The 27,215-nt window shown below is 32.5% G+C and overlaps 1 protein-coding gene across 4 annotated transcripts in view; it reads right to left on the reverse strand.

The window, feature by feature from the left end:
* The window catches only part of LOC124357695, a 354,027-nt gene that overhangs the window by 13,253 nt on the left and 313,559 nt on the right, over positions 1–27,215 (reverse strand). Inside the window, exons 6-9 of one of the 4 annotated variants that reach the window (XM_046809693.1) lie at positions 19,153–19,261; positions 8,721–8,860; positions 6,480–6,522; positions 4,164–5,415 (exon numbers count right to left, since the gene is read on the reverse strand). In XM_046809693.1, coding sequence (XP_046665649.1) covers positions 4,164–5,415; positions 6,480–6,522; positions 8,721–8,860; positions 19,153–19,261 — 1,544 coding nt within the window. Of the gene's footprint in view, positions 1–4,163; positions 5,416–6,449; positions 6,523–8,574; positions 8,687–8,720; positions 8,861–19,152; positions 19,262–27,215 lie in introns of those variants that run through there. The other 3 variants (XM_046809691.1, XM_046809694.1, XM_046809695.1) reach the window with 3 other exon arrangements.

Genomic DNA, 27,215 nt, shown 5'->3' on the forward strand with positions numbered 1-27,215 from the left:
AAAATTAAGATAAAAACATTAAATGAATAAATTATACTATAGAATATCTTGTAAACATTCAGTAAATTATGAGTCAGTGTGAGTATAATGTAGATAATGTCTGATTTAAACAAATGCAAAGGCTAAAAACCCCCTGAAGATTGGTCGTTAGGTATAGCCCTGTAAGACAACTGAACCATAATACTTGGTTTGGCTGGTTTAGTTTTCAGCCATCAAAGTTTGATAAGAATGAATATCGAGACACTTCTATTGCCGGAATCCAGAACAGTCTCGCCTGATTATGTACCTAACTTTCTATTCATTTAAAGTTGGAGGAATACTTCATCAAATTCAGAACTGCCAGGCTTATTATAATGTTCTGAGTTCCTAATGCACCAACTGTTTCTGATTACAAGGATGTGTAATTTTAATATTCTAAATCAAATGTATTAATATTAATTTAGATTAGTACAATTTATCTTGGAATAAAATAATATATAATTTATTCTTAAACTAAAATGACTAATAAATAAATATCTTGGTGTATCATGGTGGTGCTAATCACTACATTAAATCTGGTCTTAAAAGTTTTTCCCGCTGGAAATCATATAGGCTGACATAGAAGACTAAGTCATACTGGTGATTTTAGTCAGCCATGTTATAGATGAGGAAACAGTGATTTTGGAGATACCTTCATGGAGAATTCAGCCACCTTCACAAAATGCTTCTCATCCATATTCATACTTACCTGATCCCATTCATATTCCAACAGCTCTTGAGTTAAAACTGCCTTATAACTAAGATCGGTTTTGATGTTCATTATTAAAGAGCCTATCTAAAAGAGAATTGCGCTCAGCCAAAGCCAAAGGGAGTGTGAAGTCTTTAACATAATTCATGGCGAGGCAATGTCTGCACGAGGAGGCTTTCTAAATCAACCCCTTATTGAGATTGTTCATGACTATTCTCTTGATGCAGTCAGGAATATCTATAGATGTTTCTAGCCTTGTATGTTCTATGGTTCAATCACATGGGGTCATGAATCCACCTAAGGCTCTATTTACACTTCAGAAGAAGACCGTTAGAGTAATATGTGGACTTGACCACTCTCAATCACATAGAGGTTTGTTGGAATTTTCATAGTACTAACTCTTTGACTCTCCCAAAATACCCAACAACTTTTTCTAAACAACAAACTTACTATCCCTGTGTAAAATTTTACAATAATTTGCCATTTGGATTCAGAGGCCAATCTCTAGTGTCCTCTAAACTCCTGTAAGCTTCAGTTAATTCAAAAAGAATATTATAGTACTCAGTGCTTTTTGATTAACAAGAATTTTTACAAAGTAGACAACACCTCATTCTTAAATATTATGTACTTAAATGATTGTTATGTTTGTTTATTTCTTTAACAATAAAAACATTTGAATTTGAATCACAAGGTTAAGTAAGTTACGTTTCCCACCTAAAATACACACCAACTTGCAAATAATAACGCCCTCGCATGCTCAACCAAATGCATGCAATGCAAGTGTTATTATTGGGCACATATGCAACCTAAAACTATATTATGTTCTGCTACGGCTGATTTTTTGGTATCGTAATACGTTCTGTGTCTAATGTATTCCCAAACTTATATAGATAACTAATATTTTGTTTCTCGATTCCAGACTGACCAACAACTAGGTGGAATTTCATAAGTTCCAGGCATACAAAGTAGAATTTTGTCCTAGACTGGTCTTAAATATTCCTCCAATTTCTGAGCTTCAGCCAATCGTGAAAAACTGTGCCTAGTCCACTCATCATTATAAGCAAAAATACAATATTGAAAAACGTGTCATTTTCTTAAATAATAATTAATTAAAATAATATAATTTCCTTAAGTTATATTTTCCTTTATTTTATTCATTTATAATATGATTTGTATGTATTTGGTAACAAATTTGTCAAATACTATTGTAATTCAGAATACACTACAAAAGTGTTCGTCATTATATTTTTATTCTGTTTATTACATTTTTGTACAAAATCATCTCTTGAAAATGACATTTGGTCAACTGTCGGATATAAAAATTAATTTATAATTTGTATCCATTCATCAGTACTGTTTGCCTGAAACAGATGTTTTTTACAAATGATAGTTTATGTTACTCATAATTATATTCTAACTTATTATTTTAATGATATGGAGTGCAACAAGGAGTACACATATAATTTAAAAAATAATTAAATAACTTGTCTCATACGTGATACAGTATAATACAAGAATCTAAGAATACCTAAGTTATGCCAAAGTTGAGGAATCAATAAAAATAGAAATTTGATAGAATTAATAAGATTTTTTGAAAAGAATTATGGACCAGGATGATAAATTGATAGAAAGGTCTCCTAAATAATAGAGTACTAGAACATTTACAAATAAGCAGAAATCACAATAAACGTTATTTCATCATTATCAATTGCTTCTTTGTAGTGAAAGAAGAAAAAATGTACTGTTACCAACCTACAAAAGTATTTTATGACAACTATTACACTCTGTGCTTAAAACAATGGAATAGTAAACATGAAAAAATTAAAAATTTGGAATCTGCTGATTAGGAAGGCAAGCTGGTAGTTCAGTTTTGTCGTACTGTGCAAAGTACTTAAACCTCTAAGTGCTCGTGTCACATGATGCGTTGTTTTTGCTTTATGGTGTTACAGAAAATCTGTTTAGTCATCAATTACGTTCTTCATAAACTAAGCGTAAGAAAGATTCCTCTATGCACTGATGAAACTGGAAGTACTAATTTTTAAAATTGTAAAAAGTATAAGAAATAAGTGAGCTGATTCAGTTAGTCGTTGTAATATAAAATATTAAACAGCAGTACATATATTAAAAGTACGTAATAAGGTATGCACATGAATGTGACTGATTAGGGTGGTACCACCTGTAATGATCACCTTGATGACAACGTAAGTTAGTATCAGTATTATGTAATAGAGAAAACAATTTGAGAGTCAAGAGAGATGGCTGCCACAGCTATCCCACAATCTATTCTACGTTATGAATCATTTAAATGATTTTAGATGCATATTGTGTAGTCTTTGTGTAAATAAACAAGTATAACAATGTTTAATACAAAAAACAATAAAATATTAGTTCATTGAACTTCTAAAATGCATTGCCTATGGAACAATAGAGTGAATGGTTTCTTCTTAACTTGAGATTGATTACATAGATTACAGTTACACTTTCTGTGAGCTATTTGAGCTTGAATGGAGCAAATGAGTTTATAATTTTGATCATGCCTTTGTGTGTAGACCAACCAGATTGTGTGTAAATGACAAAGTCATTTTAGGGGAAAGATCTGTGTATTTGTCATAGTTTTTGAGGGTAGAGTTTTTGTGGTTTGATCAGATCAATTCTGAATGGGAACTTACAAAGTTCATAGTCTAGACCTATACTGAAAGTATTTTAAGGAGTTATTAAATTTAGAAAAGGAAAGTGAATTAGTATTTAATACAGAGTAATAGAATCAACTTGATTGTAAGTGGAAGAACAGAATTCATAAGATTATCAAGATTTCAGCTTGTAGCATGTAACTGAAATTCTAAAAAAATCTTCCCATCAATTGTAACAACACAGTTAACATGCTACATGTGATGTTCTTAAGTTGTAACATCTTTCCACCGTATCAGTCATGGAATACCTGTGCTAGGACATTATTGTTAATAAAATCTTACAAATCAATGACTACATATACAAAATCAAGCAGAAATGTTCGTGAAAAACAAAATTTTTAATTCCAATAGTCTCAAAACTGATCTTTTCAATAAAAACCAAAATTCAATTTTTTTAACTATCACAATATTTACCCTATTTTGTGCAAGGGCGAAAAAGTAAAAATGTCTAATTACTTGCTTTAAATTTTAAATAAATGCAAACCAAGATAATTTATTATAATTCCCAGTCACATTGCTAAATTTTAATAGTTATTTCTGATAATAGATATTTTTACTAATAAGCAACATCTCTCCATTTTAAAGAGTGTTTCAATCCTATTACCTGAACTCAAGAAACAAATCGGTCTAGCTGATTACCCTAGCCTATATGTCATAAAACTACCAAGCTAACTCTAAAAACAAAATAGAGCAATATAAAAATAAATAATGAACATTTTTCTGTTCCATATTTTAAAACTAATTACCTTGATGCCTAAAAGCTGTGACGGGTGCAGAATCTAGTTGCTGCCTGTTGGTGTTCTCTTCTTGTATGAGTTCCAATTCCACAATCAGGTACTGGACCGTTTCATCCAACAGGCAACAGTGATCTTCAGAAAGCTCTTTATAACTTCGAAGCTCTTCTTTCATAAGCTGAATAAGTCTGTCTAGATGTCTATGTAATATGTTCACACAACTTTTACAGTCCACTTGAATTTTTTTCACTACTGAAGCCAACAGCGGAAAGGAGCAAATTAATCTACAACAATTTTTCTTCTCATTCCTTGCTTGCTTCTCAACTTTTTCTAACACAGACTTGATCAAATCTAGAAGAATTCTCTTCTTATCTTGTATACTAAGGTCATCTCCAGTTCTTGTTTCATGTAACTCAACATCTTGACTGCCAGGAATCAATTTACCACTGGGGAAGGCATGCCTTTCACAGACATGTTCCACATGATTGTCTCTGACACTCAGTTGCCTTTCCTTATCTACTAATATTGACGGTTCATTTGACACTAGAGTGTTTGGAGGATAGACAACATCGAAAAACTCTGTGTTTCTCCTTTTAGGTTTGTATACATTAGAAGTCGAAGCAACAATATTTATCTTGGGCCCAGAGTGAATAGTAAACCCAGGTCGAATGTTTACAGATGGCATCTTCTGAATATTGAATATTTTGTGAGGGATTCCTGAAATGTGATCTTCCTCTTCAAGTTTACTTGTCCTCATACTGATTATTGAAGAATTTGGAGTATTTTTCCGAATATTTTGAGGTTGATTGAAGATTTCTGGATCAGTATTGGTCTCGACATCTTGTGTCACTACTGCATTTGTACTTGAAATTACTTTTGCATCTGACTTAAAAATCACAGTAGCTGAATTTTTTTCTTGGCCATTTTGTGATTTCTTTTCAACTAGTTTCTGTTGCTTATAAAACATACTGAATTGAGTGATAGCAGGGGATTTGGGAGATTTTTCTAAGTTACCACTCTGCTCAACACTGCTAGGTTTGCTCTTGGCCTTTTTATTACTTAGGACTTGTGAATGGCCAGGTGTTTTATGTTTTACACTTTTTTTCTCTCCGTTGTTTTTCATATATTTATCATCAATTTTCAGTTTACATGAAGTACAAGGAGAGTTTTGTGGAACGTTGTAACTTGCTTTAGATCTGCTTTGAAGAGTATTATCACTAAAAACACTGCCTTTTGTTGGACTTACTGTGTAATCTGTCATAGTCTGGAACAAATTAATAAAATTATTACAGCACTGAACATGAGCTTTGAGAAACAAGTTAAGCATGCAAGAAAGTTAGCACATCAAAAAAACATTTTGAACATAACAAAGTCAAAGTTATTAATTTAAATTTGTTATGCCAATAAAACAAACATAATCAAGACCCACTAGTTTTATTACAGATGTACCACACAGCTGGAACGTACCATGCATACCCACAACTAGTAAGTGGAAACCTAGGGTACAGAATTTTTATGTTTATCTTCTCAATTATTAACTTTGTTTTTGGCATATTTATTGCCAATTTTATGTACATTTCTAATTTATCTATTGCAATGTGTTATTTTTGTGTGTGAATAATATTCTCTACTATTATTGTTATTGTATGATTATGGCCGTAATTATTAACATATATTTACAAAAATTGGAATGGATCCGTAGGAAAGCTCTTGGGAAAATGTTCTGTTACACTACCATGGACATCTTACGAACCTTTTAAATTTGACACAAATTGTTATGATTATTTCATAAACACATTTTAACTTAACATTCGTATTGATTTTCCTATATATTGTATTGGACCAAAGGATCTGAGTAGCAGAGGCGGGAATATTTTTCAATGAATATTAGTGTGTTTTTACTATCTTTTCAACGCATTGGTAGTAATTAAGATTGGTATAAGTATTTAATGGAACAAATTTTTACCAAACAATGTTTTGAGCACTTACACAATCTAGAGGGAAGAGCTCTAGAATTAAAACTTTTATACACAACTACCATGGCTAGGAAGTGCAGGAATTTTTGAGTTTTAAAGGTAGAGGTTGAGATCCTGAGAGATTTCAGGAAGCTGGAATCTCCGAGAGAGATCTTTCATACCTTGTAAACATTGGGAGTTCTCATAGGACTATATATTGAATTTAAAAATATGTAATATAATGTAACAATTATATTGATAGAAACACTATACTCTTAAAAATTATGCAAGAACTGAATGAAATGAGTGTTTTAGTCATATAACTATCAAGACACGATACTACCTTTTTATGTAGTGCTGAGTTTGTGCTTACCCTTCTTGCTAAGAGAGGCTCATTAGTATATCTGGCAGAGTTTCTGAAATTGACAAAAAACATATAAAATGTATTTTCAATGCAATGCGATACATAACAGAACAAAGTCTACACTTTGTTATCTACGTAACTCTTTATCTACCAATCAATTATTTAGGTTTCTGGAAGTTTACATAGTTAAATATTAGTAAAGAGAAATTACCACAAAATTTAATATGTTGTAACGAGTTGGTCATTAAACATCTTCTTACACAATTCATTACTCAGATTTTGTCACCTATCTATAGCATTTAATGTGGTTTGAATGATTGCTATTACATCTCTAATAGTTATAACAAGGTTGTATGTAGGTTTGAATTGTATTGTGTTGGCCATTTAACTGATTTGCATCAAAAACATTCCACACTTTGTAAAAACTAACATGTTCAAATATTTGCTTCAAAAGGCTGACAAGAAAAAAATTGTTTGGTAATAAATGAAGATTTTATTATGATTCCCTTTTTAAAGATTGTAGAGTGTCCTCTGCTATTTCAAATTATAATGGATACAAACCAAACATCAAGAAAGAATGTATTACCAACATTCTTTAATGAATGTTAATGAATTTGTTAGCCTATTATAATACTTAATTATTGTAAAATATATACCTCAAGTAAAACTAACAAACTAATTTATGAGTAATGTATAAAGTTTTTGCTGTCAGTTGTGATCAAAATAGAAATAATGTGAAAAAATTCATATAAAATATTTTATTGCAGAGTTTTTTTAATTTGATAAGATTCAAAAGCCAGAGGTTAGATCATTTTAGTTTAGACACTACTCAGTACCAGGTTTAAAAACATGTTTATGCTCATGTCCTACATATTGGTCTTCACTTTTTATAATTATCTATTTTGTGTCACTATATCTCATACATTAATATTTGTATTGACACAATTGTCACCTCACATAACAAAAAAGTTTACAATGTGGCGTAATTTTGCTTTTTCTCAACTGAAAAATTACATTTCAGCACTTACACCACTCCTTCATGTTTTGGACAAACAAATTCACCATATTCAGGGTTAACTGAAATTTTTAATGTATGATGCATGTGTGTGTTTGACAATCATATTGTAAATACGAGGGTAGTTTGATAAGTCTGGTAAAAATGGGATAAAATACTGTTTCAAAAAGCAAAAACACTCACTTTATTTCTCAATGTGGTCTCCTTGCAAGGCTGTACACTCAGTCCAGTGAGTTTCCAACTTTTTCAACCCATCGGCAAACTTTTGTCAAACTCACTCTGCAAAACAGTCCGGCGGACACTTCCTCATTCTTCCCTGTTGAAAATTTCTTCCCTCCAAGCCAAATTTTTAGTTTGGGAATAAGAAGTCATCCTGAACTAAGTCTGGTGAAAAGGGTGGGCGAAGAACCAATTTGAATCCCAAGTTGAGTACTTTTGCCTTTGCCTTTGCAATAGCTGCTGTATGGGCTGAAGCATTGTCATGGTGAAACAGCACCTTCTTCCTTGCCAATCTTGGATGTTTTTTAGTGAGTTCCTGTTTCAAACAATCCAGCAGAGGAGCATAATAGGGACCAGTTATGGATCTTCCTTTTTCCAAATAATCTATCAGGATTATACCCTGGGAATCCCGAAAGACAGCTGCCATTCAAAACTTGCTGTAATATCCGTGGAAATATCAGACTTACCAACAACAGTGCAGGATTCGAAAATGTCGTGCTCTTTCATAAAAATTTACCAGACTTATCAAACCGCCCTCGTATCGAAACTGGTTAAAACTTTGTAACGAATGAATGATTGACATGAAATGATAAATCTTACACTCCTATGTACAGTATAGTAGACACCAACATTTTCCATTGTGTCCAATGACTAGACACTATGACTGTAAGGGTTAAATTACTAATAAATAAAAAAGACTAGTTTTTTCTGATTTAAACTTGATAAAAACTGTTAAAAACATTGTCTTTAGAACAGTTATAACATGACAGTGTAAAATTTTTGTTGTGTTGCCAATTGTTTGTGCTTTGATTTTTAATATTTTCAGATAAATATTCATTGTTAATAAATTATCAGTAAACTTTTACTTACTGGACAGTAAAATATAACTGACAACAAGTACAAAATTGATGATACAACAGTGAAAACTATAAATAACACTACAAAAAGTAAACATTCCTCTTCAAATAATCTTATTTAAAATAGAACAACAAGTTAAGTCAGCTGATTAAACTTACTGATTACTTGCAGTATGCTCAGGTAATTTTGATTCCATCACAGCAAACTTTCTCTCTGCTACGGATAAGAGGTGATCAGCTATTTCCAGCGCATTTGATTTTGTTAATGGTGAGGGTGTATCAGGTACATTGAAGAAAGCCTGAAATAACATATATCTATTGTTAAAATCATTTAATTTTATAGTAAATTTAATGGATGGGATATCAATGGGAAGGGGAGCCCTTTGTAAAGTGAGGGAGGTTTCCTCAAACCCCTACACTTTGCTTATTCCTTTGTTGGCTCTGAGGCATAAGCATGCAATATTTGTGGAAGGTTACAATTTTGTGAAACAAATTGAAAGCAAAAATGTCATATTCATAGCCTCATGTAATTTTCATGTAAAGTAAAAACTTAGCAGTCATTACCCTACAAAAATCTAAATTGTTAAAATTACTTTCAATGCCTGTACATCCTGATTATCGTACCACACACCCCAAAATAGGGATTGATTGACATATAGATCTACCTACCATACAAAAGAACTTGAATCTCTACATTCTCTCTAATGATAGATCATACCCATGCCTATCTAGAGTTCTCTGATAGGCTGCTAGAACCCTACAGAAAAACAAGACTCCCACAGAACAACAAACTGAAAGAGCAGAAAATTGAAGAACTTTTGCATACATTTTTCTACCAACACAGGAAACTTTCAGACAATACACTAAATGAATTTCTTAAGCACGCAACTTACAGGCTCAACTATTATTGATCTTTATTTCAGACAACAATGGCATGCTCAATAGAAATTTCGATCAAGGGTATACATTGCATTAGACAAGAATCTGTTATGTTGAAAAATTGGGTGATCCACATTATAAGACCCATGTTCTTCCTAACTTTATACACATCACTGCTCACATGTACAGTGAAAATCTGTGAGAACACTAAAATCCTTACAATTTTTCTCTCTTTTTACTAACATTTGTAATTATATAGTTTTACAAATGATATGAGCAACTATACTGGATATTCTTTTGATCCCACTAATATTATAAATGCAAAAGTTGGAATGTTTGGATATTTGCATGTTTGGATGTTTATATGTTTAGATGTTTGGAGGTTTGTCCTCGAATCACGCTGAAACTGCTATACGGATTGTGCTGAAATTTGGAACAGGTATAGCTTTTGGTCTGAATTAACACTTAGAGTGCTTTTTACCACCCATAACACATTAATTTCACCAAATAAAGTCGAATTCAAATTGAAAAATTAGTTTGTTTACATTCAAATGTTATGGTATTGGAGTGTTTTACATTGGATCCAGCAGATTGCGCTACGACATGTAATATAAATTGAACTGATACTTAACAGCTGTTAACACTTTCAGCTGAAGTTCATCAAAGAGGCAGAAACATGTGTTTACATTTAAATTTTAGTAAATATTGAATTATTAATGGTACACTGCTTAATCAGTAGTGTAATGCAGATTGCAGATACAAAGTTATTTAATTTTAAATTTAGATTGCGCCAATGATCAATAATCCATCTAATACAATAGAAATGCTATTTATACGCTGTTATAACAACTACCTTATTGTATAAAGCTGTGAATGTTTGCACATAACGTAATCTAATCTGGTTAGTTCCTTTAACATTGTGTATGGCCTTTTTACTGTAGTTATTGAAAAGCAAATGGAGATAACATTGCCCTAATACTTGAAGCATATACCCCTAATACATATTTAGTGATCAGTAAAAATATCAAAGTCACTTAATCATCAAAATTTAACCTAAGTTAGATTCCGAAACCAACATATGAGACCATTGTTTTGGTTAATGCAACAGCATAAATCAATTGTGGAACTGTAAATAGATTAGACGGGGGGTGAACTTTTTAGTTGTACGATACACTTTCGTCATTGGGATAAAAAGGCTAACTCTTATTGTTACTGAACTTCAATAAATTATCATGGAATGTGGGAGGGAAATACTAATCTTATAAAAACTGTTTCATTTTATGACTTCAGGATCCCAAACCTCTGTTCTTTAAACTTAAATCTAAATATCGATTATCTCTAGACTGTTTATTATGTCATAGAAAAAGAATACATAGATATACTGTATTGTCCAGTTTTTCATCAGAAAATTGCGTGCGAAGCCGCGGGTAACTGCTAGTAATGAATATAGTGTAATAAAAAAACTCCAACACTAAGCAGGACTGTTAGTTCTTGATGACAGACTGAAAAGCAACAATTGATAGAGAAGGAGGTTATTGAGTAGTTTGATTGAAACATGGTCACCATCTCAGATTACTTTAGTGGCCATATTGTTGACTATATATCAGCGACCTAAGACCGGTCTCACAGAACTGTTGTATTCTCTGTGATTTATCCAAGGCTTTTGACTGTGGAAACCATACCTATAGTGATATCGAAACTTCAAGAATTTGACATAAATAAATTGGTTTTCCTCTTATTTAGCTAAGAGAAAACGAGTCATATTAAATAAGTATAGCAATTACTGCATGTCCGAATTGAACAACCTTGACTATAGTGTTTCACAGGGATCTCAGGACCTTGTATTTTTATAATGTACATTAATGATATATATGGTATCAATGGAGCTAAATTATAACAATATGCAGATGACACAACACTAATCTGTAGCAGTCCATAAGGATGACCCATATGTACAAATGTGAAGGAAGAACTTGAAAATGTAAAGGAAGAACTTGAGTCCTTAAAGTCTAGTTCTCAGTAGATGGTATTGAAGGGATAAAATAAAGAACACAAGTAATTGAATTCAATCGTTAAATTTAAATCCTTTGTCAAAACCACATTAAACAACAAAGATATATAGATATACAGAACTCTGTACTATTCCTTGGGGTTGAAATAAACAGAAAATTGAATCTAATTATGCAAATACCATATAAAGAACCTGTCTAAAAACTGTTTTCAACAGTATTTTCTCCTCTTATAGATTTCTCAGTCGGTCAACTACTATAAATACAGCTCACTTTCTGCTTATTTCGATTCTATCTTAAATGGTGAAATCCTTGCATGAGGACACTAAAAAGTCATAATAACAAAATTTTTAAATAATAATAATTTTAAAAAAACAATAAGAATTCTCGCGAAGGTTCCACGTGCATTTAATGAAAAGAAATATTTATTGATCTTAAAATTATCATTTTGTTGAGTATCTATTTATTGGAATTAACCTGCATGGTCAGAATCAAAACTGATATTTTTATTTAAAGACAATGGACCCACAGCCATAAGAAAAAAAATAACATAATTAAATCTTTACAACACCTACTTTAACTTTTTGAATCTTCTCCACGGTACATTGGGTCAAAAATATACAATAGCATTTCTGCACAAATAAAAATGTTAAATCTCTTACAAAATTTAGAATAGAATTTCGGCTTTAGAGGAAAGTATTTTATTCTATTTTCTATTTTTATAGGCAAGCTAAAAGAAGGCTGTTTGGTAATAAGCCTATACCTCGATTCAAGTAATGCTTTCTATTGGTTACATTATTATTGCCTATTTGGTAAGTTAAATTCTCTAGGGATCTCTGGAACAGCATTAGCCTGGTTCGACAGCTTTCTAAATAATACACAGCAGATGTTGGAAGTTCAATGTCTCTCTCATAAATAAAACTCTGATGTTTAGAGTAATAAATCCCAGTATATAAAGGCGTGCCCCAAGAATCAGTGTCTGGCCCTGTCCTATTCCTGCTGCTAACAAATAACCTACCAAACCAACTTATAGATAACTGTCATACTATCATGTTTGCAGATAACACTGTCATAACGGTAGCACAAAATCAAATGAGCAGATTAAAGCCATTACAGCCTGTATTGTCCTTAATACTGCTACTCAAATGATCTTGTGTTGAATGAGGGGAAAACTCTACAGATGGTTTTTAGCACCCGGGAAAATGAAATTGACACTGAACCTCCTGACCTGAAGAGAAAAGAAAATACTAAGTACCTTGCCATTGTGATAAATTAGAACCTTACATGGCAAGCTTATATTGACCAGCTATGTAACAAGCTCAGCTCAAGAGTTTATTTCATCTGACGAACTAAACAAACAAGTGAGAGAACAACAGCAACAATTTTTTATTTTGCACTTTTTGAATTCCACTTGAGATATGGATTAGCAATATGGGGTGGACTACCAGCTCAAAACTTGAAAAAGGTTTCTTAATCAACAGAAAAGAGAGATTAGTTCATGAACAAACGTCAAGAATTAGATATACTCCAAAATACCTAGACTACTAATCTAGCGGAGGAGCGGACTACTAGTGGAGGAGGGAATAAAACATACTAACTACTTCCATTATAACATGTTCTATTACCATTATGTTCATTATTTTTAACAACTTTTTTTATTCATTACATTTACAAAATGAAGCATAAGATTGACACTGTGTGCCAGAAACTAAATATAAAGTTGCTATATGTTAAATCAAACTGCCAAAGAAACATTCAAGGGCCTTAAGTTATGAGGGACTATGCTCTACTGATCTCTTAAATTGCAAAAATTCATCTTAGTTTCTAAAGTTGCATTAGAGCAAACAAACATTATTAATTGAAAGAGCCTGTTAAATTGAATCAGCTATTCTGTATAAACGTGGTTTTATGTCACCGCAACCATATGTTCAATTAATGTAACCACTACTTTAATATGTTTTCATTTATAGTATTGAAAGAATTATTAGGCTTGGTAGTAACAACACATTATTTCAACTTTTCTGCAACCCATAAATCACAGATTAAGGAAATATCCAGATAAGAAAATGTAAAGTTTCAGTATATACAAAATATCATTTTAACTGTAAATTTGAACCAATATTAAGTATGCAGTGCATGGTCAGTACTATGTTGCAGATATCAAAGACAAAAAGTTACTATCCAACTTTGACTATGAATTTAAAGAATCAAGAACTTTATTTTCCATTAAGTAAACAAGTCACAATAGGCATCGTCAAGAAGTTATAAACAAAATTAAGGTGTCAAGTCCAACATATCACAGTTCATATACTCTTCTGCAGTATAAAATGCTTTCTTCTTAAGCCACTTAGCAATAGTACAACTAAATTTATTACAAGGAAGTGACCTGATGGACATCGGCAGTTTATTGTATAACAAGATTTGTTGATATTTAAAACTATCTAAACACTTATTAAGCCTAACATTAGGTTTAACAAGATCTTTCTTTTGTCTAGTATTGTAATCATGTATTGAATTTGCTTGATTAAAATTACTAATGTTTTTCTTAACATAAATCAGGTTACAGCTAATGTAGATACATGCAAGAGTCATAATATTAAGTTGTTGAAAAGTGTTTCTACATGAAGCCGACATGGCTAGTCCGTTTATTATTCTAAGAGCCTTCTTCTGCCAAATAAAGGCTCTTTTTGCTGAACTAGAACCACCCCAAAGACGTATACCATAGCTCAGATGTGCATGAAAAAGGCCAAAGTATATCATGACAAGAACATCCAGATTCACTCAATCCTTCAACTTCCTTAAAAGATAAGTAACTCTGGACAGTTTTTTACAGAGATGATTAACATGTTCGTCCCAACAGAGTTTGCTGTCTAAATGAATACCAAGCAATTTTACAGGTTTGAACAAGTCATAGTCTACATCCGATAAATGGTTCTTTAAAGTAAATATTATTTGTTCAGTCTTAGTATCATTTATTAACAGATCGTTAGCAAGAAACCATTGTTTTGCTTGTTTTAATGAATGTTTAAGTTGAATTTTCACATCTAAAATATCCAAACCAGAGTTAGTAATGGTTGTATCATCTGCATATAGAACAGAAAAAGATGAAACATTATAACTAAAATCATTAACAAAAATTAAAAAAGAAAGGGTCCCAGTACTGAACCTTGTGGTACCCCTGCTGAAACATTTAAAAATTGAGAATCTTTGTCTTGTATACAAACTTCTATCTGTAAGGTAACTACTCAACAATTGCAGCTCTTTGTCCAAAATTCCATAATATTTTAGCTTTTTTGACAATAAGCCATGTGAAACCGTATCAAACGCCTTACTTAAATCAATCATACTTGCTCCTACTACCAGTTTATTTTCAAAACCATTGAGAACAAAGTTTACTATTGCTTCTACTGCATCACTAGTTGAATGGTTAGGTCTAAACCCAAATTGATAGGTGTATAGCAAATTATTATTTACAAAATATTCATAGAGTTGAGCTACAAGACATGACTCAATAATTTTACTTATAATGGGTACAATTGTAATGGGACGATAATTGTCTGGATTTTTTACATCTCTTTTCTTATGAATAGGTGTAATTTTAGATACTTTAAGACAATTTGGGTAAACTCCTTGAGATAAAATTAAATTAATTACATAGGTAAGTGGTACTACAATTACATCAATAATATTTTTTAAAACATAATTTGAAAGGCCATACACATCCTCACAACGGGAATTACTCATTTTATTTACAACAGATTTAACAAAAGTTTCATCAATCAGTTTCCATTGAAAACTGCTAGTTGGTTGTGGCTGAGGGGAGTTTGCTAAAAAATCAGAGCAGAGGTTATTATTTGTATTTACTGCCACATTCACAAAAAAATCATTTAAAATATCAGGGCTAATAGGTATTGGTGGCTGTGACATCGGATTCAGATTACATTCAGTTTTTGCAACTTTCCATGCAGCTTTACAACGATTTTTTGAGTTTGAAATCATCTTGCTATTGGCTGCAATTTTGGCCTTTGTAATATCTTGTCTGTAATTTTTTTGAAAATTCTTGAAACGTGCCTTATGTACTAAACTTGAAGTATCCTTCCATTTGTCATACAAAGTTAAAAGTTGATTTCTCATCATACTTAATTCAGGAGTAAACCAGTTCCCCTTGTTAATTCTCTTAGGTTTACATTTTACAGATATTTTTGGACAATACATATTAAAATAAACACTTAAAATATTTACAAATGACTTAACAATAACATTTACATTACAATTATTACACACACTGCCCCAGTCAAGATTACTTAGACATTCTTTTAGATTATGTAGTTTTTCAGGGGATATTAATCGTTTGGTACAATTTTCCGTTGTTTTCTTAAAACATTGACTATTTTTTAATGTTTTTGGCAAAATGAAAAATTTTACCCATAAGCCAGCATGGTCTGATATTAGGTCTTGTTCAAGTAAGGAGGAGTCAAAACTACTACCATCCAAATTTGTGAATACATTGTCCAAACAGGCCAAATCTCTAGTTGCTTTAAAATTAGTTGGAAATAAATTAAAGGATCTAAAAACATCTAAAAAACATTGAACATCTAACCTATGAGTTTCTAAAATATTTACATTAAAATCACCTGTTATAGCAAAATATTTGCAAGATTTAGATACTATATATGACATTAAAACATCTAACTTATTTAAAAAAACCCTAAAATCTGAATTTGGAGTTCTATAAACTGACACAATGATAAGATCATAGTGTACCAGTTTAATTGCTGAGACTTCACAGATAAAATCAATGCAATACTGGGATAAATCTATTATATCATACTTCAAGTCATTTTTAACATAAATTGATGACCCACCATGAGTAAGAGGTGGTGTTCTACAGTAACTGGTTGCATATACAAAGTTTTCTGGGACATACAAAGAAATTTCTTGTTTTGTCAGCCAATGCTCATTCAAACAAAGCACATCAGAAGGCTTATTCCTTAAGATAATATCTAACAAACCAAGTTTTTTGCGCAAAGATCTAATATTTAGTGTAGACACACAGATATTAGAACGTGTTGATGCCTGACTGCTTAGAGTTGAACAATGATTAACATAATTTAAACTTTGGCTAAAAAACTATTATTACTATTTACAATATCTACAATATCTACATTACTGGATTCGTTAAAAGTTAAGTTATTTACAGAACTAGGTGAGGTGGATGGTAGTGGGGGAAATTCATCCATCGTAAGCTGGGAAGGAAGGCACTGATGGATCAATATGTCAGCTCGTGGGTCTGTACCGGATGCCAATAAAATCTGACGCTCACAATCCTGGAGAGAGTTTTCCAACAGCATTTGGGTGCTGCCTCCATTCTCGCTCCTCAGTAATGTAGGCCTACCTTCTGGGGCTGGTGAGCTGACCGGGGCTGGTGAACTGACCGGGGCTGGCACAATATCATCAGGCGATTCACACAAACAAGGTGATCTGCTTGAGCTCCATTTACTCACCTCTCTGCATATCTTCTCAGCAAGCCATCTCTTACCCCGTTGATTAAGGTGCATGCCATGGCGGGTATGTAGGTGTCTTTCAGCCTGACTTGCTTCAATCAGTGACACATTTGAGTATTCCTTACTCAGGTCTGCTAGCACCACATTTGTACTTTGAACCTCTTTATTAACACATGACCAGCTAGAAAGGTCGTATCTATTAGGTAAATTAACAAGCAGAACTTTGTTATTGCGTACATAACTAAGAGTCTCTTTGATACCATGTAACACGTTTTGGGCTTCATTTGCAGCCACGTCATTTGAACCACACAGCACAACTAAAGACTGTTATAAAACCCATCTTAGTTGCTTTTTGACAGAAGTAGGCTTCTCTGACCTGTGTACATATTTCCTTGATTGGAAAAAGGTGTGAAATCAACTATGGCACAAAAAATACTAATATCAGAGTAAATTATAATGCCCATAAATACAGACTTTTTGTAATATTTTCTTCATAGTGGTAACAGGGCAAACTCAATATTGGTGTCGGAAATATAATTCAGAAGTGCTCATACACATGCAAAGCCGCAGGTAACTGCTAGCAGCCTATAATTACATGTTATTATAATTACTACAAAGCCCTAAAGGCAAGTCTGGAACAGTAGGATTAAACTGTGGAATACAGAGAGCCTTTTAAAAAAGGATCGACAGCTTACATAGTGCTGTCCTCCAAGCCCATGTATGAAGAATCTCACAGTTTTGAGAACAAAACTGTATGGCTCTGTCAAAGAGCCAAAAAGGTGAATCTAAACATAGGGCACAGAAAGATTTCTGCAGCAGTACAGAATCACCCAATCTGCAGAAAACCCTCAAAAGAGACAATATCAATACTATTGGTCTTTTCATAAAAGCAGATGGTGTCTATATGGAGGAGTACAAAGACACAATCAGCCTCCTCCTGACAACCCATTTTCCAGGTTCCAGTTCATTTGTGGTTACCAAGGCAGTTACTCCGTTTGAGGAAATGTTAGCTTGATCCACTAGTTGGCATAACCACATAACCAAGAAGCTGTTTACTCCCAGCAATGTGCGTTGGATAGTGAACTCCTTAAAACCATTCAAATCTCCTGGAGAAGATGGGATTTTCCCGGCCTTTCCCAACAGGAACTGAACTTGGTTTTACCAGATTTTCTGGCTGTTTTAGCACAAGTTTTATTTTCAGATACATCTCCAATAGAGGAAAGGGGTGGAAGTAATTTTTACTTTTAAGACCAGACTTCTTAGTGAGTTTAAATCATATCATCGCCAAGGGAGCACCGAAGAGCTACCTTCTTTGTTACCCAAAGATGAAAAAAAAGGCAAGGATAAAAAAAACTCCTTGGTGTTTTTGGTTATGCAAAGCTAGCCTTTACATCTGAGGGTCATGTGTAAGTGTTTCACAATAGCCTTTGAGACCTTTATGGCTTCATCCACCCTCTCTCTCATGGACTGACTCACATGTATGTGATGAGTACAATAGCCTTCAGTGCTTGAAGACTGCTTCAGGAAGTAAATGCAAGGAAGCAAAAGCTAATTTGCAGTGATTTGTAGGAATTAAGCTTTCAACTCTCTAGAGTGAATTCCAACACCTAATAAGTCTCAGTTTTACAGATACTAACGGTCAGGCCATCTAATGTAACTTCTCTTGAAAGTTGAAAAATGTATTTCCCAGATTAGGCCTGTGCAAAGATTTTATAAAACAGAATCCAATCCCAACATAATTTGAGCCTGCGCTGTCTGTAACTCAAGACTCAAAAAGCCTGGTCCCTTGAACTGAACACACCGACTCTTACAAAATAGCTCAATTTCATTTTTCACATGATTCTTTTATAAAAGCTAAAAATATAACAAGCTTATCTGATGATTTTATGGGATGAAACCTTATTTAGACCACAATTAGATATATTATTATAATTAACAGCCCACTCATAACATATGGAGGAGGGGTGGAGGGAATATAATAATTGGAGAGGATTCTTTGCTTTTCCAATTATTGAGATCCTGCTTTCCCTTGGGTCTAACCTTTCTTCAAAAGCTGGTTATGATTCTATATAATATAAAACCATATAATAAGCTAATAAAACTCTAATATTTTGATAAATTCAATATATATATATATATATATATATATATATATATATATATATATATATATTATTACTGAAACAATTTCAATCTCACCAGATTAGGATTATCCAGAAGAGGCAGATTCATCATTGCTCTCTCTCGAGGTGGAGTTGTCTGAATTGCTACTGTTTCCCTTTTAGGCACGTTTTCTTTCTTGGAGACTCTGCAAACAAAATGCGTAGTTTAGTACTTTTAGTTTAGACAGTGAATTACAACTGTTTGCCATGCTGTAGTTGCAAAAAATTAAAAAGGATACACTGTATTAAACCTTTTACTAACTACGAGAGAGAATACTTTTCAGGTGTTATGTAATCATAGATCAAATTTCTTCTGAGGGGCGGCCTATAGTCATGCACTTAAGCCTCAAGAGCTCATACACCTTAGAAGTATACCATGAGGCCAACCATTGAAAACAACCGATGAATCCTCATGGGGAAATTCACTACTTTTGTCCAGACACCTGACACCAGACGGTCAAAGAGCAGGTGTTTAACAGGTTCCTCCTGCCCGTCACACATTCTACTGAGCGGAGAATGCCGACTCTGTGAAGATGCTTTCTCAGGTGACCATGTCCCATGATTAGACCCACAATCTGAAGTTAAGATACCGATCTACCTAAGAAGAAAAGATCAGACTACCACCTTGGATCAGGTCACTTTGGGGAAAGGCGACTATAGGACCAATCTACTCATCCTCAGAACCAGATGCAGGCTCTACCTTCTCTCATGTTCAACATGAACTCACTTTGAGACATCCCAAAGGATTCACACCTAGGAATACTACAGAACGGCTTAGATCAAACTTAGATGATATAAAATGTGTGCAAACAAATAAATTCAATATATTTGAAAATTCTTTAAAATGTTATTGCTTCATAAACATATACCATACTCTTAAATTCAACAGAGAGAACTGTACAAAATGTTTCAATTAATATAAAAAAAAATAGTGATTTATAATTAATTTGCTCTTAAATTTGTTTATGTAGCCAAACACCACACCAGATTTCGCAACACTTCAAAAATAGTGGCAAGCCAGATCTATTCAAGGGCTGCTATTATATGCCAACAGGTAGGTGGCAACATAGTAACACGGATTGCAGTCTAAAAGTGTCTCCGACTGGCACGAGAGCGGTGATGCTGTGCCAATATGTTGTTGTTCCACTCGTCACGTTCCCGTGGCATTATGCCAGACTTTGACGCATTCTTGCGGTAGTCTTGCCATCACTTGAGTGGACTGCCAACACCATCAATTCAACTAGTTCATACTTGTTTGCATACATGTCATGGCAGAGAATAGCAGCATGCTAAATTTGTACTGACAAAAACAGCTTGAATATTTAGATTCATTAGAGACATTGTATTTAGATAGCACTTTTTTACTTTACTTTCATGCATTCTCCTAAAATTAAACATAATATTACCTAACCTAACCATATCTGTCATTTATAAATAAATAGGGTTTGCAAGTTGTCCATCACCAATTTACCTAGAATTTGTTCTAATATTAACCTAGCAAAATTGTACGCAAGGACTACAACCACTTGACTGTAAAGACTAAATAATTGTTCTAGGGTTGGAACTTTAGTCCTAGTCATACACAAGGAATACAGCTATACAGGATGTCTTAAAAGTCTCCCCCCCTCCCAATTAACTTTCTCATTAATAGAGATGGAGCGATTTACTTTAGGGATGTTTATATGACCAAATGTGAGTGTTTAGTGTATAAATATTTTTGACTCCCCCCAAAATGGGGTATATTGGGGGTAAGTAAACATTTTTTAATAGAAACCCGTAGTAAAGACACCTTATTTTAAAGGTATTATAAAAAGAAGAAGAATTGCACAAACTAGAGGTCTTTAATGTTACTCTATCAAATTTGGTGGCCAATTAAAGTTTGAATTATTTTATAAAACCCCTACAGTTTAAGTTACATTCAAAGTTATTGTAAGGCAGATAAAACATTCACTCACTAGTTATTTTGAGAACTTAGAAAACAAAATCATTAAACAAGCAACTATATTACAAGAGATAACAAACATCAACAACCATGACTAGCATAACATTTATTAGGTTTTGTTTTGTCTGACCGAAGCCTATTAGGAAGTCCTGGAAATACCAATAGCTGGTTTTGTCATGCTATCTCTTATTGATTAACAGTTATTATGTGAGACATATTCAGTCCACTTTGACACAGTTATTTTATAAGTTCTAGTATTTTTTGAGTCTCAGTAATAATATTTTGTTAAAAAGTTGTAATATTTTCAAACATAAAATTAAATGAAAGTGAAGGGGATTTGGATTGACTCACTATCCTTAAGCACAAGATGTAAAAACCAATAACATGCTCCAAAATATCATTTTTATTACTAGTAAAAAGATGAAACTGACAGTAACTTTCCAGAGTCTCATACGAGTAATATATGAACTCACCCAGGAGCGGCGTTAGGGTAGGGCGCGGTTGGGTGACTGCCCAGGGGCGCCGGACAAAAAGGGGCGCCGGTAGCCTTTTTCGTATGTAATTGAATTGCAGTTAGGGGGGGCACCGAAGAAATCTCGCCCAGAGCGCTAGTAATGCTAAAACCGGCACTGAACTCACCAATATCTAACTCAATATTGCACACAGGTAATGCCTATACCTTACGGTCTGGACAAACCTACTGACAATTGAAGATTCTTGGAGCAATTGGAACAAATTTTAAAATAGTAGTAATTGTTAATAAAACAATACATTTTCAATTGAGTTAATTTTTTGGACAAGGCCTTTCAAAACCAAAAGTTTCATCGTCAGGTGATTCTTCAAATATATAGCTTGTCTCCGAAGCATTGCAAAAGAAGAACTAAAAAAGATAAGACAACATTAAGACCACCTCAAGACACAAAATATGAATTTATTTCACAACACACGGCACTTTCTCAAACCAAATATGTAAAACTTTTTAAAAACATACAAATAAAACTGTCACTCAAAGAACAAGCAACAAACTATCCCAAATTTTAGGAAACCCTACAGACAAAATTTCAAATAATAACAAATCAGGAATTTATAAAATTGGATGAGATGACTGTAACAAAATTTATATTGGACAAACAAAAAGAACAATAAAAACACAATTCAAAGACCACACAAAATATGGAAGAGTTGAAAAATCTGCTGTAGCCAAGCACTCTATTGAATCAGGACACAGAACATCAATTAAAAATCTTAAATTAATGAAAGAAGTAACAAAACCAATGAACTTAAATGCTTGGGAAACACTAAATATAAACAGAAATAAAGAAAAACCCATAAACAATGAAGAAGTCCCTATTGAAAATTCCGGCCTTCTTTCTTCTCAATTTATTCGGAAATTAAACTGTAGTCATATCTAATTTTTTATATTGGTTGAAATATTTCCAAAACTTTAGTATTTGGATATTTACACCATATGGTATTTTAATACCTTTGGTTTCAAAAGGCTTCATACAAAAAATTAACTGTATTGGAAAACTACTGACAATTGCTCTGAAATTTATTTAAATTTTACATTCTCCTCTACCCTAAGGCTTTCTTTGATTACTTCATTCTGCACTAGGCTTCTGCTTAATTAACAAGCCTGAAACAACCTATTAAAATACAAAACACACAATCAGATTGTGCTTGTATATTCCTACAAGTTCAGTACCTCCAATATTTTTAGTCAATGTAGGCCTACATTAGTATATACCCAATCCCTCACCCTTGAGCCTGTAGATGTTTCAATTATATAAGTTTATTTACCAAAACATATAAATGAAATATTAAGTAGACCAGACAAGAAAAGGACTAAATAATAAGCTCAACAGACGCATTTTATTAGATAAAATTGAAAAAGATAGTTTCTCTTCCGAGTCTGAAGCACTGTTGCAACTATACCAAATTTTGAAACATAACTTTTTTTTTGTTATTTTAGCTAAAATGTTAAGTATAATCTCTTTACTTGTTTACTTCCACAAAAGCTATTTTCATTTTGGATTTAAAGCTTTTAATATTCAACTTATATTTATTAGTGATTGATTTTGTCTCATAGAGCATCTTCAGGTTGCTTTAGCTTTCACTCAGTGTTCATTGTATTATTGTGACATCAAAGTACAAACATTTGTTATATTGAGTGAAAACAAAAGAAACCCAAGACCTCAGACAGAAGATACTCTACAAGACACAATTACCAATAAAACGCATTTGGAATTTCAAGCAAGCTTGTAATGTGAGTAATAATGCCCAATGCAAGACCAAAAATAAACTTTATTGTTTTTGTTTAGTTTTAAAGTTAAATCACCAAAATGCTCTTTCAACAAACATTTTTTTTCTTTGATGTTATAATGAATATACGAAAATAAAATTCAACTTTTATTATCTTGGAATATAAAAAGACTCTTTAAATGTCACACTTCTTCTTAGTATAAATTTTTTATACACTTCAAATCAATGGGTGTTTAAGATTTTAATTTTATATTTTGGTTGAAAAAAAAGCTATTGAACATTAGCTATTATAATTCATACAATTTTAATGCTTTTACATCCAAAAAAATAGTGCTTATTATTCAAACAAAAAATGCAGAGTACACAATTTACAATCATTTGTGATTGGGTCATGGTAAAAATTTTAAGAAAGCGGATTTAGATTGCACAATCATAGTCATACCTTTAATGTGGGATTATTCAAAATAATATGTTATCTCCACCCCATTATTCATAAGTATAAAATTATAAAAACTTTTAAACTATTTTCAAGTTGTCTTATTAACATACCCCAAAGAGATTTTACTTTTACCATTCTAACAATTTGATTAAGGTCTATATGCTCGTTTGATTTAAAAAGATCTAATGCCTTATATTCTTCATAAGGCTGTGGAGGATACACAACTTTTATAAACAATCATCTAGACTTCATATTTTTGTCATTTGTTTAATATTCACAAGATTCATAGCTATTTAACCCTTTGAAGAGTAATGACGTCTTGGAACGTCACTAGGTTCTGTTCCACAGGAGTAACAGCTGAAACATGAAAATACAACCCAGGAGTAAAAAAAAAAAACACATTAAACATATTTTCTTTTTAATTGATTACAAATAAAAATGTACAAAAGTTGGAATGTTATCATTTTTTTGTGATTTACAAATTTTTTTGTGTAAAATTCCTCAAAACAAGGGTAAATACACAATGCTACATTGCAGTCTGGGCAGTGAAATGTGATATCCTTCCTCTTCTTTTCACGGGCGGTTGTGTTGTAGCATACATTACACCGCTTTTGAGCTTTCCTTGCTTGACCTTCAGGAGTAGTTGTTTCTAATAGATGGCGTGTGCGGCCTGTCCGCTTGAGAAATATGATGGTTGATAATAATGTCTTATTTGCCGATTATTCTGCCTCAAAAATTACACTACCAACTATGGCTTGGTTTAAAATTAGTTTTAAATAACTATATGGTTCTAAATGGATGCAAATAAAACAAAAACATAAGAAAAAAATCAATTTCGTAACAAACAATAAATGACGTTCTGGAACGTCACTACTCCTTTTGGCTTGTTTTCATTTGACGTTCTGGAACGTCGTTACTATTTTGAAGCAGTTACCCGTACTACTCAAAGGGTTAAATCTCTGAAGTTACACTCCATCTTTCAAAATTGGATAAAAGTAGCAAAATAAAAAAATCCTTCAAAACACGTAAAGAACTTTTTAAACACTAGGAGACATTATATGCTGGTCAACCCAGGTGACTGTGATCGCTTGTTTTCCCACCTTCAGGTTACTGGCTGAACATTAGTGAAGTCTATCACTCAAGGGGCTGTCAAATTGTGCTACAGGACATCTGAAGAATGAGTTGAACTATAGACTTTAAAATATGCATTTTTATAAAATTAAAAATTGAATTCAATGATGGTATATATCCCAGAGAAACTGTCATGCAATAATTAATTGGTCTGGCATACTAGTATCTTGTTTCATACTTAAAGACTGGAAACATATTTATTTCAAGTTTCATAAAAATCTATCACAAAAAAAATCATTTATTCGTAGAATTTGAAATTACTCAGTTGACAAATTATAACAGAATTAAAATAATACAATTATGTTTAAGATAGGTTAACTGAGGTTACTGCAAATCCAATAGTGTTTAAGAAGATACGTTTTATATTTATTTTCACAGATTTTAGTTTAATTAAATTTATTCCAGAATGAGCATTTTTAATACACAAATAATGGTTTTGGGTTTATTGCTATTGCTAAAAGAAATTCAGAGCAAGAGTACTTTATTAATTATTATGCTTTATACTTAACCTTTATAATGGTTAATTTTTCACAAAGGAAATCTCATCAGACAAGTAATAGATCTCTCTCATCAATCAAAGTAGTAGACCATAAGTGTAGACTTGAAACTTCTGCACTTCCTTTTCTTACTACACATAATAAGCCTAAATTCCAAAAAACTTTTACCATCCTAACCTTGTTTATAAAAGACCCTATTACCACAAATCCTTCAATTAGGTACACAAGTTTCAATAATCTATTCCACAAAAATCCATTTTACCACCCAAATTGGTGACTAAATACATGGGTATTTGATTGTGTTTATACTAACAACACAGATAAATAAATGTTAATGCCTTTTTTTACAGCACTCCTAACAAGTTGTTACACCCCTTGCAGCAAATTGCATATTTTTATCAATATTTATGTTTTAAAGAAAGAAGGTCACGCTCTCTTTTCGTCCATCCTTATAGCTGACACTGTGGGAAACCAGTGTTCCGTGCCTCCATTCTCGTATTTAGTTGGAGTTTGAGTATTTTGGTAATGGGCAAGTGATAGCTGAATAATTATCTATGACAGGTGTGAGCATTTTGCTATTAATCTTTTTAATTTTTACTTTTAATTCTTTTTGCTCTTCAATATTTTAAATTATTTTATAGGAGGTCGAGTCAAAAATATTTTGGAATCAGTGTCCTGAGATATCTAGCAAAGTCACCAGTTAGTATTTTGCTGTGCAACAGTTGGTTTTACTACTGGAGAGGGGATATCAGTAGTGCGAGTATCACTCAGTAGTCATTGTTCACCTACGAAGAATTCTCTACCTGTGCCTGTGTACTTAGTTTACCGATTTAAAAATGGTATTTAGGAAAAAGCAAGATAACATTACATTTTGTGTTTTGCATCAAAATTCATCTTACAATTATACTCTTCAATTGTTAATACAAGCGTATTGAGATGTGGCAATGAAGAATCGGTATGAGATGTGGCAATGTATCAGTGAGTCATGTAAACTGTGAAGATTTTGAAAAATTGTCCGTGCAAACAAAACAATATCAACTGATGAAATCACATCTTAAGTATGTTTGTTACATGGAAGTGTCTACAACATGCATTAAATTTGTTTGTGAATGTTTCTAAAAAGCTGACTCCAGACCACAAAGAACAAGGGCTGGTGAGTTAATTGATGCGGCCAATACAACCACACTACTCACCCCAGATGACTTCTTCCTGTTCACACAGCTGAAAACATTGTTGAAAAAAGAAAGATTAGCAATTCCAAAAGCTGTATCCTAACTGTTAAGGCAATGTTGTTGCAGAGGGCGAGTATTTTGCAAGCTTTTATCTTTGTTCAATATATCTAAACCAAATCCAGGAATTTTTTGACTGTACCTTGTATTCGATTAGTGGTTTTTTGTATAGATATTACAATGAACACATATGAAAGAAAACATAATCAAATGAGGAATTTATTGGAGTCTGTTTTAGACGATAAATAGTGCTGATGATAAGCAGTAGATGTTTAAAACCTATAACAACTAAATCTGAAAATGTATTGGAGACATGACGATAAATAAAACCGAATGTATTAGGTTTTATTTATACATCACGGTGAACGTCAAACATCAGTTTACTATTCCGTGAATATCTCAGCACTGGTGGTTCTCCTCTGGTATGTCAAAGTATACATAAAATAGTTTCAGCAAAGTATTTTTCACTGAACTTTAAAGTTTACCATGAGCCAAATGAAAAGATTCAGTTCTTATTTCATTATATTACAATTTATTAAGGATATAAGAATCATTCTTAAAGTAAAATAAATCGTTCTATACACTTTAGATATGGTTAGT

Source organism: Homalodisca vitripennis, chromosome 3 (assembly GCF_021130785.1).
Source record: "Homalodisca vitripennis isolate AUS2020 chromosome 3, UT_GWSS_2.1, whole genome shotgun sequence".
NCBI classification, from domain to species: Eukaryota; Metazoa; Arthropoda; class Insecta; order Hemiptera; family Cicadellidae; genus Homalodisca; species Homalodisca vitripennis.